The 20,159-nt window shown below is 40.8% G+C and overlaps 1 protein-coding gene across 2 annotated transcripts in view; it reads left to right on the top strand.

Annotated features, from left to right (window-relative positions):
• The first annotated feature begins 2,156 nt into the window (after window positions 1-2,156).
• The window catches only part of fam20a (FAM20A golgi associated secretory pathway pseudokinase), a 54,522-nt gene continuing 36,519 nt past the window's right edge, over window positions 2,157-20,159 (top strand). For both annotated transcript variants that reach the window (XM_048554761.2, XM_048554760.2), the window contains exon 1: window positions 2,157-2,542. In XM_048554761.2, coding sequence (XP_048410718.1) covers window positions 2,223-2,542 — 320 coding nt within the window. In that variant the 5' untranslated portion in view covers window positions 2,157-2,222. The remainder of the gene's footprint in view (window positions 2,543-20,159) is intronic.

The following is a 20,159-nucleotide window of genomic DNA, read 5'->3' as shown; positions in this document are numbered from 1 at the left end:
GCAGTTCCCATTATCACATCAACTTACTGGCTGAGTTGTATTTAGCTCTGTGGGACTTGATTGGCCAAAACCTGCTGGAGGTGTCTAACAGCATGCTTCTGTCAAGTAGCATGTATGAATCCATGAGGAAAGGTATCACACCCTCATTTGTAAGCACAAGGGGGAGAGAGAAAAAATTAGAAATTGGTGACCAATTTCACTGTTGAATGTGAATTATGAAATCCTGTCTGAGATCATCGCCAATCAGATCAGGTCTGCTCTGGGATCAGTGATTCACCCAGACCAATCCTGTGCTATACCAGGCAGGATGATCTCTGAGAGCTTCATGTCCCTCAGGGATACAATCACCCTATGTACAGGACAGGGGGGTTGGATACCTGCCTTATCAGCCTGGACCAAGAGAAGGCCTATGACAGGACATCACACATCAACATGATGGGCATGCTCTCCAAAATGGGCTTTGAACCGGGATTCCAAAATTGGATCTGACCGCTGACTTGCTGGACACACAGCAACATCAGTAATGGAATCTCAATCAATGGGTGGGAATCAGAACATTTCCCGATCAGATCTGGAGTCAAGCAGAGCTGCCCACTAGCTCCTGCCTTATTTGTGTGTGGTATAGAGCCTTTGCTGAGTCCATTAGGAAGCATGCGAGCCTGAGAAAGGTGATTGTTCCAGGCAGCGGAGGCCTGCAGGTCAAAACCTCCCCATGTATGGATAATGTTGCTATTTTCTGCTCGGATCTACTGTCAGTGCACAGATGACCAGTTTGAACTGGCTTTGAGAGCCAAGGTAAATTGGGGCAGGAGTGAGGCCAAGTTCCTTGTTAACTGTCACAGGGACACCATGTATAAATCTCGAAATAAAGAGAGAAAGGACATACCTAACACTGCCCCCATCCTAATGGCCTCCTTTGTAGTGGCTGCATCAAACTGTGCATAGACCCTCGGTACGCAAACACCAAGTGTCACTACATCCTAAGGTTCTGCATGTCCCTGCTGATGCAAAGGATGGGTTTTGTCTTGATGCAATGGAACGCTCCAAGTAGTAAGACTATTCTGTATTACCTGTCACTCATGAACATATTTACAAGAAACACTTTTGACCACAAGTCCATCAGGCAGTAGTCAGCACATAGCATCCTTGAGACCCTGTGCGAAACAGGGAGGGTTGATCTTGTTGCATGGTTCCCTGAGTAAACTGTTAAAGTCGTCTGGCAGAATGTCTCATCATCAAACTTTCCAACAAGCACTAAGTCATCATTCGGCTAGTGGCGAGAAGAGCACTAACTGTGAGATCCTTCATGTACACCTGGTCAGTCTGCACTATCGCACACTGACTTTGAAGCAGCTGCAGGACGGTTGAGACTGTCACGCATTTCCTTTTGGAATGTGCCTTTGCAAAAGAAGCCTAGAGAGGGATGCAGTGGTTTGTGTCAAGGTTTGTCCTGAGCAACTCTGAGATGCTGGAACCTATGCTCTACTGTCTGTTCCCCAGGACACACACCAAGGCAAACATCAACTGTGTTTGGTGGACTTTCAACCAGGTGAAAGATGGTTGAAGCTTTGGTCTGCCTGAAATTTGTTGGCCTTCCAGTGTAAAGAGGTGACCTCGGAGAAGCGCTGCAAACTGGCACATTTCAAGGTCCAGGACTACGAGCTGACGGATGCATAAAGCTTGGGACAGCTGCTGCCAAGGTGCAGTGGGGAAAGACCATTGTCTAAGGTCTTTCTGCTGAAGTTTACTGAAGATCTGTTCAGTTATCAGACCCTCTTGGTGTCTGTAAATACTCTCCTGCATGAGCAAGAAATGCCTTCGGTCTTTTTTTGCAACTGCAGTGAATATCAAATTCCAACGTTTGTTTTCCTTGACACTGTGCAGAACTGCCTTGGTACCTGTGAGTGTAAGTGAAGATTCTTCTTGTGAATAAATTGTATTTTTGCGAAGTGCCAGGACACAGTCAATATTCCTTGTAAAGATTATAAAGTAGCTGACATAAAAATATGAAGAATTCTTTTGGAGTGGTTGAGCAACGAGGAAACAGTCCGACGCATGTATGTCTCCTTTTATTTTTGTATGCTGTAATTTCCTTCCAAGCCTGGGAGCAGTGTCACTTTAAGGCTCTGCGGCTGACTTGATAAGCGTGGGTTGTGTTGTGACAGACTCTTTCTCTCGTAGGAGAAAGATTGGAGCTGCTGACTGACTGACTGAGCCAAGCCATGTGGAGTGTGAGAAGCAGATTTCTAATCGTCCTGCTGTTCTCGACTGCTTTTACGATCGACCTGCTCTTCAACATCTTACCGAAGTTACAGCAGCGGTCGATCCGGAACCTGCGCTGCCCGTGTGAGGAGGGGTCGTTTAATAGCAGCGCCGTTCTGCGGGGCACGCCGGCTCCCGACACAAGTCTCTCCAAACTCCGCGAACTCCTGTCGCACCCTTTGTACCGGGAGCAGAACCTAGCCCGGGGACCTGGGGACCTCCTCTTAGAAAAGGACGATGTTGTGAAATATTGCAATTACAAAGCTAAAGCGGCGAATAGGTAAGTCGTGGGTAAACTCTCTGAGCTAGGATTATTATCACTGCGATTATTTGTTTCGTCTGAAGCTTGTAGGAGACTACAGGCGCAAATCGTGGAAACAGTTGCGCACTTTTACAAAATAAAATCCATTGATGAAATTCCCCAGTTCCTAACCGGCAGAAATTAAGGCTGATGGTCGCTGACATCTGACACATACTACGGCTCGTCGACAGGTAGACATTGAGAGACTGAAAAGCACTTGCTGGCACTCCCAGTGTTCCAGTTCCTTTGCCTACAGTTTGTATTAAGGCAGCCCTGATGCTGGCTCATCTTACAAACGGCCGGATTGCCGGACTGCTGCTCTGTTGTAGTTGAGGCACTCGGGTAAGAGCGGAAGGAAAATACCGCAGATGTTGGAGATCTGAAATAAAAACAGCAAGTGCTGAAGGAAACAATGTGGAGCTGGAGGAACACAGCAGGCCAGGCAGCATTAAAGGAGCAGCAGCATGGCCTGCTGTGTTCCTCCAGCTCCACGCCGTGTTATCTCAGACTCCAGCATCGGCAGTTCTTACTACTCTAAGTGCTGGAGAAACTCGGCTGGTCTGCGGAGAGAGAACAGAGTTAACGCTTCGAGTCCAAAAACTCTGAGTCACTGGACTCAACATTTGCAACCAACATTATTTCTATGGGTCAGTGGGGATTCTTTTGAGCACTGAATTTTTATTTGCAGCTGCCAATCATTCTGTAAAATCATACCATGGAGTGTCGCTGTGCCAATCTACTTCATTCACTGCTTGTACCCCTCAAGTGGCTCAGCAGTCAGTGCTGCAAGTTGAAGTCTCCAGGATGATACATTGGGCAAAGGCAGCACTCCCTGAGATTTGCTTTTAAACCTACCCTGAGCTGCGTAATTCACATTTACCAATCAACAGGTCAAAGAAAAGCCAGATATTTTACCAGCAAATAGATGGTGTCGCTCTTGCAACGGGGCAAGCAGCCTCATTGGACCTGATCTTAAGTCTGGGTGCATGGGTTTGGAATGGGTGAAAATCAGGTTCTAAATCAATGCAGAGTCAGTGCTAATTATTAGAAAATATTATTTTAATTTTAAAAAAAATCTAATTTACCAATTTTCTCATATTTGGCTGAACTGAAAATTATATATAAATTTTGAGGATAATCCTGAATTCTTTGAAATTGGGAATGATTCATTCCAACTTGCAATTTCCTGAATATAACTGATCAGACAGGCGCTGAGTTAACCTATCTCCATGTCGTAAATTGAGATGCTTTCTGTACAATGTACTTATGGCACTTGCTGAGGCAGTTTGAGGCATAAAATAATTATGTAACACAGTTGGAAGTGCTGTGTAACTGTATCCCACACTTGGTTCACTTCATAGTTCACTAAAAGTACAATTTAAGACCATTTTTTGAATTTGTATTGAGACACATGCCAGATTCTGCAGTGATTTCGAGGGCTCCCAGCAGTTAATTCTGTGGCAATCACCAGCATATCCTTTTGGAGTACAGGGAGATTTCCTGTCCATCAGCCACACTCCTGTTGCAGGTTTGAGCTCAATTATGGCAAAGAATTAGGTTGGGATTAATTTCAACAGCGCCATGCACTGCTTGCAGCTGCTGTAATTTCCTATGAGTCTTCAACATTGTGGAACAGTTTAATTTACAAGTACAATCACATGCAAATGAGATCATGCAGATTTTCATGTTGCTAATACTTTATTTGCATAGTTTGCACACTTGGTCCATACAGAGTAGCGATGAACTCCACTTTCAGCAGGCACATTCTTTTTAGAAGGGGAGACAGTTTAAAATCGGATTATATCATCTAGAATTGTTCAGATGGTTCCAGCATGTTGTGATCACCCACCCATTACTTTTTTTAAGATGAGGGTGTCTCTATGAATGCATGTTGGAAAGGCCCTTCTGCATACAATCTGCCTCACTCAATATTGTCCACAACATGTATGGAATCAGACTGAGCTCTGTTGAAGGAGAGTGGCCTTCATTTACCACTGAGATATTGCCAGGATTGAATTGTATACTGCAGACAGCTTCAAGGCTTGAATTTCCAATTGCAATTAAGATCACATCCATCTTCAACTTCTGTGTTGCTAGGATTCATATTGCAGGGTGTAGGTGTAATATTTGAATCACTAATATTTGGCTCATCTGGGTAAAAACTGTATTAAATCTTCCCGGGGAAATAAAGCTGTAGGATAGTGCATTGGAATTGATGCATCATTGAATGAAGCCTAAAATGTTACAAATGGAATTCACTGGTCATCTTAATTCCTAACCACAATACCCTGCCATATATAGAACTATGAGAACTTCTATTTGTAGCTATATCCAGATGGGTCAGTGCCCATCACACAATGTGAATAAGGTCAATACCGTATCTCCTGGCAACTTCCCGGAAGCCAGATTATGTTTGGAATACAGAAGTCGGGGTTCAGCAGAATGGGCTGTAGGGGACCCTGCACTGCTGGTGCTGCCAGGGCCTATCAATGTGAAAACATTGACTGAATGCCTTGCACTTATGTTCATATTTGCACAGATTTATTTAGAGCTGCATCTAGCAGACATACAACCTGACCCGAAGAGCTGCCTATCCAACTAATAAAGGTGTCAAAACACTCCTGCAAACTTCCCTCCCATCTCAGCACCCACAGCACCTCAAGTTCTGCAACTGCCAATTGTCAACCACACAACAACCTCAATGCAGATGGGCTCTGTTCACCTCCCGTACATTTCCAGGATTTGCAAAATGTCCTGGACACCTGCAGTTTCCATCAAAGACATGCCACCTCCACTCACCATGCTGCAGGTAAATGATTTTCACCATGTAGAGGATACCTAATTGTGCAGCAAAACATAAAGGAAAATCTGACGATGTTGACATGAAACAGGTTTCCAGGCAGGAAGAGGAATATTCCAGGTTCTCATGGTGGAGTTATTCAGCAAGTTGACACTCACATCCATTTCCTTTATTGGCTTGCCAACAGGCCAATAACACCATTCTCAGTATGGGTTTTGGAATCTGAATGGGTCATTAGGGACTTTTATTTCTTCTCACTTGATTCAAGTGAAATTGGAAGCTGGTGCTCTAATTATAGGACATGCACAAAGAGTGGGAAGATTATCTGTAAATGATGCAGTTTTATCTAAATAAATTCCAGTAACAACTCTGCACATTTTTGGAAAAGGTCTTGGACTTTTCAAACATTTGCCAATGACGTCTGGACAGAGTAAAGTTGATAGTCTGTCTACCATTAAAATGTTTGTTATTGAGGTGAAGAGAGATTGACCTGTATAAATTTCCAGTGAGTTGGTTTGGAGATTCAGAGTGTTTTTCAGCATGCACTAAATGCTGTTTGTGCCAAAAAAAATGAAAAAAAAATTCCAACTGTCTCTATTCTGTATCTGGCATATTTAGCACTCAGGTCAGGCATGATTCACTCATAACTGCAGCACTCCTGCAGTCTTCCTATTATATAAAAATTGACTTCCATTTAAGCAACATCTTGTGACTCCCAACACTTCCCTTCCCACCACAGCCACCATATCTTCCACATAATTTTACGCTGCACCTCAAAAAGTGATTTATTCATTTGTTGTTGTTAAATTCACATCACAAACAACAAATGAGATGAATGAGCAATTCATCTTTTTTTGGTTGTGTGATTGAGTGTGAAATGTTAGGACACTGGCAGGATTTTTACACTGAATTAAGCCATAAGATCTTTCATGTTCATTTGAAGGACTGAAACAAGCTGGTGGGCTTCATCTTAACAACTTGTCTGAAAGACACTGGCACTGACAATCCAGCAGTGAATTAAAGTTTGAACTTAATTTGACTGGAGTGATTAACTCTCTCATAGCCATAACAGAACAATCTACTTACTATTTTGTTGGAATTTTGCAAATCATCTATTTTTACACAAAAGAAATTGTGTTTTGCAGTTGGGAACAGTGTGATTCATACTGTTTCTAATTTATTGGCAGATCTCCCCTGACATTGCTTGCTGTGATTCAAAAGTCTAACAGTATGCACATTAGCAACATGGGCTAGGAAAGTTTTTCATGGAGTAAATATGTTACAGGAAGTAATTGCTTGATAGAACAGAACTTAAATATTGGCAAAAAGTGACATGAAGTTGAAGCTTTCGACCTTGAACTCTTTGGGACTAAATGCAAGACACCGAATGGAAAAGGAACACCATTTATACAGCATAAGGAAAGCTTCAACTTCGTGACTCCTTTTGGCAATGATACAGGAAATGGCATGATTTTTAATATGTGAATATGGCTGCAGGATATTGGCAGCTTTAGTTTTCAGAAAGTGAGCAGTTTTTTTGTATTAAGTTACAAAGGTGTATTGATTAAATGTGGTTGAGGTGCAGATCAACCACTCAAATAATGAGTGAGGGTCAAGGAGCTAAATAGGCTACTCTTATTCTTGTTCCTATGTACAAAGTACAGTTTTCAGCAGGTAGCTTACAAGCTAGGTTGTAGGCTTGTAATCCCACACGAGGGAGATTATTGGAGATGTGTCTTTACACCTTTGGATTTCAAATAATTTGAGAACCTGGTGAGCAACATTATCTTCAAGCTTTAAAAAATGTTCGCCTTTGGTACATAAAATGTTCTGCATTCCTCAGAATCCTGCACGCATCATACAATCAAGTCAAACTGAAATGATGTGAAGTTTGTGCACTGCTGCACCTTAGGGTTCATGCTGGGAGCTAAGATTGTCACTTTGGAGCAATATTAAAGTGGCAATTTGACAGCTGCCTTGGTGAGAGTGACAAATCACACGTGTTATGTTAAAGAAGATGCTGTAGCAAGTTCTTCTGAGGATACAATGTATTGAAATTTTATATCATGGGGATTAGGAGGAGAATGGCAAGAGCTTTTAGCACTTTTCCTTTGGAACTCTGTAGGGAAATATTTTGCATCCACTATCTGTATAAATATATATTCTGTGCACATGCATTTACTAGAGAACTATAAATAGATGAGAGAGGATTGGGTGCAAGGAGTTTTATGCATTGACTTTGGCAGGAGCAACATTGGGATCCAGTGAAATTTGACAGCTTCCTCATTCAAAGCTTTGTGTGTAATAGTTAAGTCATACTCAGGAGAAGTAACTTGTTTCAGTCCTTCTCAGCAATTAAGGGAAGTCAACTTATTCTTCACAAGAATTGTTAAACCATGTAATAATTGGTTTATCATAACTGATTTCGCTTCCTAAGTACTCAACAGCAAATGAAAATGAATTTAGACTAGCTTGCCCTGTTCAACTCAACAGACTGTTGTTATTTTCTACTCAAATTGTTCAGTATAGAGTCAGTATTTAAGACTGCAGATTTAGAGCCCTTGGGCTGTAGTGCTAGTGTCCCCACCTCTGGCCAGTACATCTGGGTTCAAGTGCCACCTGCTCCTGATGCATCATGACATCTTTGAACAGGTTGCTCAGAAAACATCTATAACTGCAAATTTCACTGACAGCAATGTAGTATTGACCTGAAGTTTGCTGAGGTCACCACCAGTGTGTTTTAAAGCTGAAGGCATTTTGCACATATAATTTGTAACCAATTATGGTTGGAAACAAACTGAGGAAAAACTTACTTCATTATACCCTTGAGTGAGGTTATTTTTAAACGGGAAACATTTTTTTATCTTTTGTGCTCAAGCCTGTATTTTGTGATGGCAACTATAGTCTCTATTCTAGTGTCTGAGTTCATTCACAGGAAGCTGTTGGCCACTGATGTCTATTAAACAACTCGTTGTAATGTTTTTCATAGGTAGTCCTTCAACCAACTGTATTTTAGCCTTTCAGATCAATGCTATAAGCAGAAAAGTAATCATCACTTAGACTTACAAGGCAATAGAGCAGCCAAGTGATATCATAAATCATTAAATTGCACCTCAGCTCATTTATATATAAAGACCTGCAGATAGTGAGGACATGCCGAAGTGTTTTCCAGTCAATGAGGTAGCCACTGTTGTAGTATGGTGAGGATCACAGCCACTTGGAGCACAGCAAGGTCTCACATATTCAATGAGTTAGATGTTGGTTGGTTGGTTTTTTGACTAATGTCAGTGATCTGAACACTGAAGTATCTTTTCAAACCTCGTCCATGCACTTTTACAATTTTGTTTCTTACACAGTCTACTGCGGGAGCGGGACAGCCATTTATAAACATTATCTCAAAATGTTAATCTATTGCCTCTAGGAAGCCCTGACCCTGCCGGAATTCATTCTTGGCCACTTCCTATTTCTTATGTACATGCTATCCCTCAGAAACACCTTGCTGATGAACACCATTAGTTCTCAATGTGTGTTGATGACTACCTGCACCTTGTTTGATTCCTCTGCTGTTGCTAAGTTGTCAGGGTGTATATCTGATATCCAAAACTGGATTGGTATAAATTTCCTCCAGTTAAATAATGGGAAGCCACTGTCATCAGTGCTTGTTCCTAACTCCATTCTTAGCTATTGACTCATCCCTGCCCCTGACAACAGTCTGAGCTTCAACCAGTTGATAACTGGTTACCACCTTGATGTCGTATTTGACTTTGAGATGAGCTTGCAACTACGTATCTACATCATCACATTTACCACCTATTTTCACCTCAGTGACATTGTCCGCCTCTATTCTTGCCTCAGCTGCTGAAACCCTCTTTCTTCCCTTCATTAACTGTACACCTGACTACTCCAAGCTTTTCATCTTAGTTTTGTACATTCTACCTTCGGTAAATTTGAGGCCATCCAGAAGTCTGCTACACTTGTTCTTACTTTTACCAAGTTTTGTACACTTATCACTCCTATGCCCACTGACCTACATTGGTTCCTGTAAAGTAAATTCTTGACCTTATTTTCAAATCTCTCCATCCTTAATTGCTCCTGATTTTCATAACCTTCTCCAGTCCCATAATCTTCTGAGACATCTGCACTCCTCTAATTCAAAATTTATGTGCATTACCATTTCTCCACTATTGCTGGCTGTGACTTTCAGTTATCCAGGCCCCAAGCTCTTAACTTCCTATAACTGACTCCATAAAACCTATTTCTTCAGCCAAGCTTTTGGTTATCTGACCCAAGGTCTTTTGATGTGCCCAATGTTATATTTTGTAATGTAATGTGCCTGTGAAGTGCATTGGTTTTTTTTAATTTAAAGACACTGTATAAATACTAAGTTGCTGTTGTTCCATGCATAAACATGTTCTTAATAACACAGCAGCATATAAACAACTTGCTGGCTAGGACAGAGATACTGTAGTCTATTGAAAAGAGCTGCTTTGATGGACAATAACTCAGTTTTTCAGTTTGAGGTTGTTTGCTTGTAAATTTACAGTGATTCACAATATGAAAAATACAAGACATTATATAGAGCCTGAAGTCTCTAAGCTGTCATTTCATCATGTGCAAATGGGGAGTCAAAGGCAGAGAGAGAAGTGACTTTCAATGCTAAATAAATGTTAGATGGATTGACAATTTATGCAACTAATTACAACTGGCTGCCTAGTGTTTTATTCCTTGTTTTTAACAGATTAACTGACCAAGTCTTTTCTTAACAACAAGAAGACAGATGAGCTCTTCATTTTGCTTTAATTGAGTAATCAGCTACAGACTGGTATTTTTGCATGTTGACTGATTGCAACTGCACTAAATAAAATTGTAAAAATATAAAGAGAAGTAGAAAGGAAGGGAAAGGTTGACTTCATGAGTAGACTTTCAAAACATTTTTCAATTGAGTTACATTCAGGATTACATTCAGAATAAAATCGAATTCCAAGCATAAAGCCACAGTCAAACATTAAGGGCCATAATTTTTGCACAGAATATGAGAAACGTCTTGAATTGGCACACCTACCTATCTTATATGAGCCTTTGCCACCCAATAGGGGTTACCCCCCTATAGGGAAATGGCAGTAATTTAGAGTTGAGTCTGTCACATCCAGAGGTAAATCTGACATGGCAATGGAGGCAGATGGATGGTGAAGCCAGCATAATAGTCCCATTTACAGGCACATTAGTCCGGTCGTAATGTCAGACTGTTAAACAAATCCTCACCCCCTGTCCTTCATATATCCTCCATGATCCTTCATGATCCCATGACCCTTCATAACCCACTGGCCTTCGGCTGCCTCCACCCAGGTGTTTTATCTGATGCAACAATGCTTATATTATCTGTCATAACATAAGAATCTGAATGGAATCTTGTGATATTGAAGAATCCAACAGAATTATTATAACTAACTATTGTGGGAACATTATATTTCTTAATCACTTCAGTATCTGTGCTAATATTAAGCTGTTAAGTTTTGGTCAGTAGCTCACAGTTTTGTTATGTTTCAAGTCACCTAAGGTAAGATGGAGGAAGAACATCTTTCAACCCTCAAGTTACTTCTATGTTAATAATGATGATACCATGAGCATGTCTTTTAAAGGCATAATGTCATACTGACCATTAGATAGAGCACAACATTCCCCTTTTTCAAAAGATAAAAACTTATCCCAAGTGTACAGGTGCGTACCGATGTCAGTTCAATAGTTATACAAACACGTGAAACAGAGTTTGCAACACCAACATAACAAATTTTGACATAATGCCTTCAGAGATTTGAGAACCAGAACTGTTCTGATGATCATATACCCATTTTAAAGAGCTTTTTGTTCTTCTCTGTGTACTTGTTCGATAATTTTGTCATATTGCTGCTGGTTGCCGTCGATCAAAGAATCCCCACAGTGCGGAAAGAGGCCATTCAGTTCATTGAGTTTTCACTAACTCTCCAAGGAGCATCCCACCTAGATGCACCCCCCAACCCTAGCCCAGTAAACCTGCATTGACCATGGCCAATCCACTAACCTGCACATCCATTGAACTGTGGAAGGAAACTGGACCACCCAGAGGGAACCCACACAGACATGAGGAGAATGTGCAAATTCTGCACAGACTTTCACATAAGGCTGGCATCGAACCTGAGTCCCTGGTGCTATTAGGCAGAAGTGCTAACCACTGAGCCACACTGCAGTCATCTTCATATGAATGTTCTTCCTCATTCTTTTCATGCATGATTAGGGCACTGTTCATGGTTTGACCTAGCTCCTGTTCCTTCCCAATACAAGCACATGATTAAGTTGATTACATATTTTAGAAACCTCAATTAATATCCAAGTATTTTTATTTCTAACTTGTACACTATAGCTTGTGCACAGTTTTAACAGTTTTCTATCTGTTTGCTCATTTTGCATCTTTATCATCCTTTTTTTTCAAGAAGATTTTTCTGTCACAGAATGGTTAGATAATTGGTGGCAAGACAAGTTTGCTTGTGTTTGCCATTGGAGCAATAGTTATCCTTTTTCCACTGATGTTGCACAAAATACAACACATTCTAATAAACTGTTCAAGAGATTCTTTGGTTTGTCACCTACATGATGTGAGTTGGACTCTGTCAATATTTGTTCGTAGAAAGACTGAAGTGTTAATTTTGCAAAGCCCATCCTTGCTAAAGGCAAGCAAGAGCTTTTAGAGCTATAGTCTAATAATCATTTATTGCTTGATCTAAAATAATTGTAATTCAGGAACAGTATCAATGGATGCCCAATCCATAATGATGTTTTTTTCTTCTGCTGCGATTCTACTTTAAAAATGTTGCACTGTACCACCTTAAGGAGTGTGTCCCTGATTTTACAGCAGTATAAGTTAAATCTGCTACTTCATTCAGAACAAATACTTTGCAGCTGTTGTTATGAGACACTTTTACTTATGTATCAGCTGTCAGGAGCAGGGTACGCTAGCCTTCCAGCTTTTATACTGAACTGTATGAGTTCCAGCCAATTGGTGCACTTCAGGTACTTTTCCATTAAAGAAATCTTAGAAGTTTCTGTTACCTTGAAAGAACTTACATTCCAATCAAAAGTAAAAGAGCTCCCACAGGAACATTTTTAAAACTGAGGCATGTAAGGCATGTTAGGACAGATGATCAGAAGTTGGTTAAAGAGAGACATTTTAAGGAAGATATTTTAAGAGGAATTCAAGTTAGATAACTAAAGACTTTTATGGAAGGAATTCCAGAATTTAGGACAGAAACAGCTGAAGATATGGCCAATGATGGTGGAGCAATAAAAATTGAACATGAGAAAAAGCTAGAATTGGAGGCCAAGATCTTGGAGGGCTATTGGACTGGAGAGTTTTGCAGAGGTATGGAAACCAGCAGGAATTCATAAAATTTGTGTGAAGCCAAAGTCATAATTTAAAATCTAACTTTCCTGACTAGTGTCATTAAAAATTTATTTGATTACTAATTAATCTTGTGCACAAGTACCAGAGCAGCTTGTCACTCAAAGTTTTAGCTACATGTATCTGCAGGAATAGATAAGGGAAAAATAAGTGCTAACTTTAAAAATGGCAAATAACTGCTAACTGTGACAAATCCCTGTGAAATTAACATGGCTGCCATATATAGTAATGCCTCATGTAGACAGGACAAACCCTAGTCAGGTTACTGCTCTTTTGACACACCAGTTGTAAAGATCAGTTGGATATTTTATGCAAATTAAAAGGCAAATCTGACTGATAGGGAAAGTGAGCCTTCAACACATATGTCACGTGGGTAAACTTGTGAATTCAATTTCTTTCACTTGTCCCTTTTAACAAAAGAAAATGAATCTAGAATTCATAAACAAATCGCCACTAGTGCAATATCATTGAAGACTGAGGCTGTCTTACTGTGTCCTTACTTTAGCCTTACTCCAGTTTTTTGTTTCTGCATCTCCTTGGGAAGTGAAATGCATTTATTTGAATGCCTGCTTATATCAAGTAATTTGCGTTTGGTTTATCTTGTGCGGGATAATGTTACTTCATTGTTAATGTTAATTACCAAAGGCAAGACTGCAAATCCTGTACAATCCCCTAGCTGCTCCTAATTTTCCAAGTATCATTCAATCAAGTTCAACAAGGAGCATACACTGATTAAAACATCAATTTAAAAGTAGTAAAGTTGGATTGCAATGATTTGAATGAAACAGATTTAAGTCTTCACACTTTTTAAGTGCTTATCACTTGGCACTTAAAAAAATCAAAAGCTTTGCCAATAGTTATGAAAGTTGGCCCTGATGCTTGCTCATAGATTCACCGTGTATTTTACATCTACACAAATCTACTACCATCAGGTTTCAATAGTTGTTACCGTATAGCAACACTTGTTGAATTTTAAGTGCTTTAATCAATGGGTTAATGTTACAGTGCATGTTAAAATTTAATTCAAAAGAGCACAAGAATTATTCATAATTTTACTTTCCATGTGATGCAATGCTTTATAAGAATCAAGATCATTTCTGCAGTTATGGAAATTAGGACCCAAAGAGTATAACAGGAATTGGCAGCAGAAATTGAAAATGTTGAACATGAAGAACTGTATGAAAGGATAGTGAAAAACCAGAGAAAGAAAGTGAGAAAAATAGAGATTTAGCATGTGGGAACAGCTAGTGACAACGGGATGTTGTATGCTTGTGCAGCCAGTTCAAGAACTGGCAACTCTCAATCATCCACCTAATATGAGTACATGAAGTCGTAATTGGGACACAATGGTATGGCAGTCATATCACTGGACTAATAACCAGAACCCATATTAATGCCTCAGGTCAAACGGAGAGGGGATCATATGTGGAGGAACACTTGTAGTGCAGTGGAAGTGCTGCTGTTCCAAAGCCTGAAGACCAGATTCAGGTCCCACCTGTAACAGAGAAATGCCATACAAGTATGATGACTCTTGTGGTACAGTAATAGTGACCCTACATCTGAGCCAGGGGATTTGAGTTCAAGTCCTACCTAGTCTAGATGTATGTGATAACATCTCTCTGAGCAGATTGATTAGAAAATATCTTATAAAGCCATAACTACCCCAATTTTTTTGTATATGGAATTGGAACTAATTTCTACCATCAAGGAAAATGGAGAACCAGTTGAAAAACTGTATGCTGTGATATTTCTTGCTTTCTTTCACACTTATACCATTATTTCATTGTTCTTATGCTAGAAAACATCAAGTAAAACTCATGTTCAATGATTTATGGTGCTTCACTAATATTTTAAACATAAGTGGCTACAATCTTTTGGAACTCTACTGCCTGTCCAAATCTTGCAGGGTTCATTTGCACTGGGACAGGATGGTTAAGACTGCTGGGTGTTTGCTGCTTTCACAACACTGGTACATATGGGGAAGTTACACTCATATAAAACAGAACCATCTGCCTTCTTAATCCACTGATTCAACTGTGAGTGAAGATTGGGAAGCTGTGCTGACTCACTGCCGTTTCAGCTGTCATTTCTCGGTCGTTTATTTTTCATAGCTTTGCTCATGAGATTTTACTTCATCCCCAAAGATACTACATCCTATTGCACCTCAACAATTCTTTGCCACCCTGCACATACTCACCTCGTAACAACTCTGGGCATCTGTGGCGCTGCCCATGGACAAGCATCATGACCTGGAGCAGGTGGATCTGAGGAAAATCAGACGCCAGGGCAGAAGGCATTGGTAATGAATGCCAGAGCTGCCTTAGTCCAGGTGACAGGGTGAAGCTCCTTCCTGATACATCTATAGTGTACCATCATTTCCAGGTGGATTCGCCAGACTTTCTGTGACATTTTCACTGCCTTTTGGTGAAATGTTGTCCTGTCGTGGTGCCGAGAGGGCATAGTCGGCCTGCGATTGATCATGGCTTTGCCTGCGAAGGCCGTCTGCATGAAGCTAACAGGTGAGCTGAGTGGCTGCAATGCAAAATAATCGCGGAAACAATTCCTGTAGTCTCACCCTGTTGACCCCACCTATTTTAATGAACACTGCAGTATTTCCAGAGTCTGCACTGAAGTCGCCGGGAACCCATGTTTTGTTTTGGCTTGTGAAATGGTTGGTCGGAACTTACACCATTTCGCAAGCAAATTTCTTTACCAGGAAACTTACATACGACTCCCTCTGCCGGTGAGTGCTTTATCATTGCAACGTTCGTGTTGAGGAAATTGTATTAAATGAGCCTTCAGTCCAAAGGAAGAAGGTAAACTTCGTTTTGCACATTGGAGAGAAAAGCAAGACCCGATTCCTTATCATAGAATTAAAGGATAAACAAGATAGGAGTCAAAAAAGAAAGGAAAAGAGTCCTTTGCAGCGTTGGGTGGTTAATCAAGCTACGGTCCTATTCCTTTAGTGATATTAGACTTGAGCGCTCCTGAGATGCTGCTTGGCCTGCTGTGTTCATCCAGCTTCACACTTTATTATCTTGGATTCTCCAGCATCTGCAGTTCCCATTATCTCCGAGCGCTACAGACTCTGACCGCAGCAATGCAAATTACTGATTCGATTCTGCAGTTGCAAAAAACAATAACTATTTAATTGTTCTGTGATCTGTGAAAACTCCTCTGCCTCTGGCTTGAGTTGGTGAATCAAACCAAGATCGATCTTCCAGCAAACCATCTGATTTTTGAATTCCATTCCAGCAGCTCCATTTTCAAGTGTCCTGTTTATTTTGTAAGAAGTCTTCCCTTGAAGGAAGCTGCCATAAATTAATCCTGGCTCAGCTATAGGGTAAAAATGTTGATGATATTTCTGTTCGTGAGCGATTGCTCGTTATTTCCTGCTTCCTACATTACTTCGGTAACCATACCTCAAACAATACTTCAATGGCTATAAAGCTGTATGGGATGCCCCATGAATCCGAAAGGTGCTATATAAGTGCAAGTGGTTTTTATGCCGGATGTCATCCAGTTTGACAATATTATTAATAACTTGCAAATTTTGTGTCTATTTATGATTAGTTATGTGACACTTATTACAAAGTGTCATTGAAGTAATCAAAGTAGATATCTGTGGATTTTTCCTCCTCTTGTCTCAGATTTGGCCACACATACATTTGGAAGTACTAGGCTGTTGTTTTATTTTGGAAAAAGACAGAATTTCAGCCATTACCACAAAATTTCCACTGTATAGGTTAGCCAGCTGTGTTGTGGCACCATTTTAATTGTCTTGATTCTTTCAATGCAAATAACCTGATAGCCTGGAAATGTCAGCAGCTTTGTCCAGGATAAATAACAGGAACCTATGAATATAATAAAATGTGAGGCTGGATGAACACAGCAGGCCAAGCAGCAGATGCTGCTTGGCCTGCTGTGTTCATCCAGCCTCACATTTTATTATCTTGGAATCTCCAGCATCTGCAGTTCCCATTATCTCTGAACCTATGAATATATTTGGATTTCCAAAAGGCATTTGTCAAGATACCACATATTAAGATACCTAATAAGAAAAAAGCCCATGGTGGAGTGGTTAGTATATAATAGAGGACAGAGATGTGGGATAAGAGGGCATGTTTAGGATAGCAACCTGTAACTATGTCCTGCAGAAGTTAGTGCTGGGGTCACAATGAGAAAATATGAGGCTGTGGACTTTTATTGAAAGAAGAGAGGAGCTGAATATTATTTAGAGAAAGACGGCAGAAAGCTGCAACTCAGAAAACTGACACTGCTACATGCATGAATTACAAAAAGCTAGCCGGGTAATTAATAATAAACTATCATTGGAGGCAATCAAGAGAAAGGGCCTCAATCCGAAACATCAACTTGCCTGCTCCACTGATGCCGCTTGGCTTGCTGTGTTCATCCAGGTTCACACCCAGTTATCTCAAGAGAAAGTGCACTAGGTTGATCCCAGGAATGGAGGTTTTTTTTGTGAGGAAAGATTAGTAGGTTTGCCCTATTCTTGTTGGTGTTTAAATTCTTAAGGTGTTTGACAGGGTTGATGTAGAAAGATTGCTTAAACTTGAGGCAGAGTCGAGGACTAGACAGTATAATCTGTGAGAAAGGGACCATCCATTTAAGACAGCGATGAGGAGGATTTTCTTTCTTCGGGGTAATGAATCTCTAGAATTCTTTACCGCAGAGGAATGTTGAGGCTTGACATTAAGAATATTCAAAGCTGTAATAGCAGGAGAATCGAGGTTTAAATGAGAAAGGCAGAAAAGTAGAATTGAGGATTATCAGATCAGCCATGATCTCATTAAATGGCTGAACAGACTCAATGGACTGAATGGTTTATACTTCTGTTCCTGTGTCTTGCTGTCTTTTCATTTATATGTAACGAGAAGTATGATGATGAAAAACATTTTCAAGTTGTCCACATATGTAGCATCGTTACAAGGTGTAGAACTGGATAGACACAGCAGGCCAAGCAGCATCAGAGGAGCAGGAAGGCTGATGTTTCGGGCCTAGACCGGTGTTGAAATCAATTTCAAAAGTACTGCAATTTTTTGTATTTAAGATGTTTGCAATATTTAAGGTGTTTTTGCTGAAACATATTAGAACTTCCCATAAATTATATTCATTAATATGGGTGTGTAATAACATGTTCTCACATGTGTTCAAGTACAGTAATTATTTAGTAGTTCATCGTAGTTTGCCAATAACGCTCTCACGTTTATTTATTTGCAGTAAATGTGATTTTTGCCTTGAAATTTGTTGCAAGATATTGTTTACAAAGCAGCAGGAAGATCAAGAATACACATTGTAAAATTGCTGTATGCTTCAATCAGTGGTCACACAATGGGAGTTCTGTACACTTAAGTGCATAAGCAACAATAAACACTGTTAAAATCAGCATCATTGCTAATTAACATTGGGTGTAAATTGTGTTTTTAACTTCAACACCAAACCTGTCATTTCTTGTTTACATTCATTGAATTTTTCAGTTAAGTCAGCGGTTGCTTCTCCCACAGTGAAGTTTCTCCAGGAAACAGCTCATTTTCCATTAATGTCATTCTTGAGAACACAGCACAATAGGGATCATTCAGTGCAGACCTGATAGGCAACCTGTCTGAGAATATAAGCAAAGCATGGACTGCCAGGAACATAGAATGGCTCAAAGGTATATGGTACTGTGCTGTCCAGCAATTCTTGCAGGTATGGGGCTGCTTAAGTCAGACCATTTGTGTCCTAAGGCTTCCATCCAATTACTGTACAGATAATCCTTCAAGCCAGGACAATTCTCTGTGTTTCAACCATTTAAAGGAGAAAACAGATAGCAATGCTAACATCTAGAGTTCGTCCACAATGCTCAGCCTTCTGCATGTCTTTGGTAGTAGTTTGTGTCTTCAGTATGTCATTAGTCAACTTGTACCCCTCTGCCCAATGGTAGTGATGTGGCTGCTTTCTGAGTATGCAAGATAAACTCCTCACAGCTGCAGTCACATTCCACAGGGTGATTGTGAGCTCCAATAATTATGACAAAATATGGTGGCCAGATAGTGGACCTTTTAAGAAAGCATGAAAGCTCTTGAAGTTGAAACCATTTGTACTCAGCGGTTGAAAACAGCCTTTAAAAGCTGGAGCTGTTCTCCCCACACTAAATGTGGTCTCCTGTTGGCAGGCCCAACTTAGGAACTCAAATAAAAGCAAAATGCTGCAGCTACTGGAGATCTGAAATAAAAACAGAATGTTCTGGAGAAACTCAGCAGAATTGGCAGCATACATTGACTCTGTTTTCCTGTCTATGTTTCAAGCAGATAGGACTCCTCTTTGGATGGAGACTTGAAGCATAAACTCTGTCTCTCTCCTCAGATGCAGTCACACCTGCTGACTCAGGTTTGATTCCACCCTCGGGCGACAGTCTGTGCAGAGTTTGCACATTCTCCCTGTGTTTGTGTGGGTGTCCTCCAAGTGCTCTGGTTGCCTCCCACAGTCCAAAGACATGTACGTTAGGTGAATTGGCCATGCTATATTCCCCTATATAGTGTCTAGGGATATGTAGACTAGGTGGATTAGCCATGGGAAATACAGGGAATAGAATAGGGGTCTAGGTAGGATGCAGGTCAGAGCAGACTCAACAGGCTGAATGGCTTCTTTCTGCACTGTAGAGATTCTATGTTACGGAGATAGTAGGAACTGCTGATGCTGGAGAATCTGAGATATCAAGATGTAGAGCTTGGCCTGCTATGTTCATCCAGCTCTACACCTTGTTATATCAGGGATTCTATATTACCTCTTTACTAGGATTAATACATTTCAGATAGAAATTCACCAACATGTTTGGATTGCTGACTCTTTTTAACACATTTTGGCCCCCTTTACTCTCCAATTCATAACTACTGATCTTCAGTGCAATCTTATTTATGTAGCAAAGGGAAGCCAGTATGTAAGATCACAAAAGCAAAACTGTCTGCTCCACACTCCCCTCCAGCCCCACCACACCCGACACTTTTCCCTGCAACCACAGGAAGTGCTACACCTGCACCCACACCTCCTCCCTCACCCCCATCCCAGCGCCCAACAAGATGTGCCACATCAAGCAGAGGTTCACCTGCACATCTGCTAATGTGGTATACTGCATCCGCTGTCCCCATTGTGGCCTCCTCTGCATCAGGGAAACCAAGCGGAGGCTTGGGGACCGCTTTGCAGATCATCTGGGCTTGGTTCGCAATAAACCACTGTAACTCCCAGTCGCGAACCATTTCAACTCCCCCTCCCATTCCCCAGACAACATGTCCATCCTGGGCCTTCTGCAGTGCCACAACGATGCCACCCAAAGTTTGCAGGAACAGCAACTCATATTCTGCTTG

Source organism: Stegostoma tigrinum, chromosome 22, assembly GCF_030684315.1.
Source record: "Stegostoma tigrinum isolate sSteTig4 chromosome 22, sSteTig4.hap1, whole genome shotgun sequence".
Taxonomy (NCBI): domain Eukaryota; kingdom Metazoa; phylum Chordata; class Chondrichthyes; order Orectolobiformes; family Stegostomatidae; genus Stegostoma; species Stegostoma tigrinum.
Note: the sequence above shows the minus strand (reverse complement) of the source record. Positions and strands in the feature narration are given on the sequence as shown.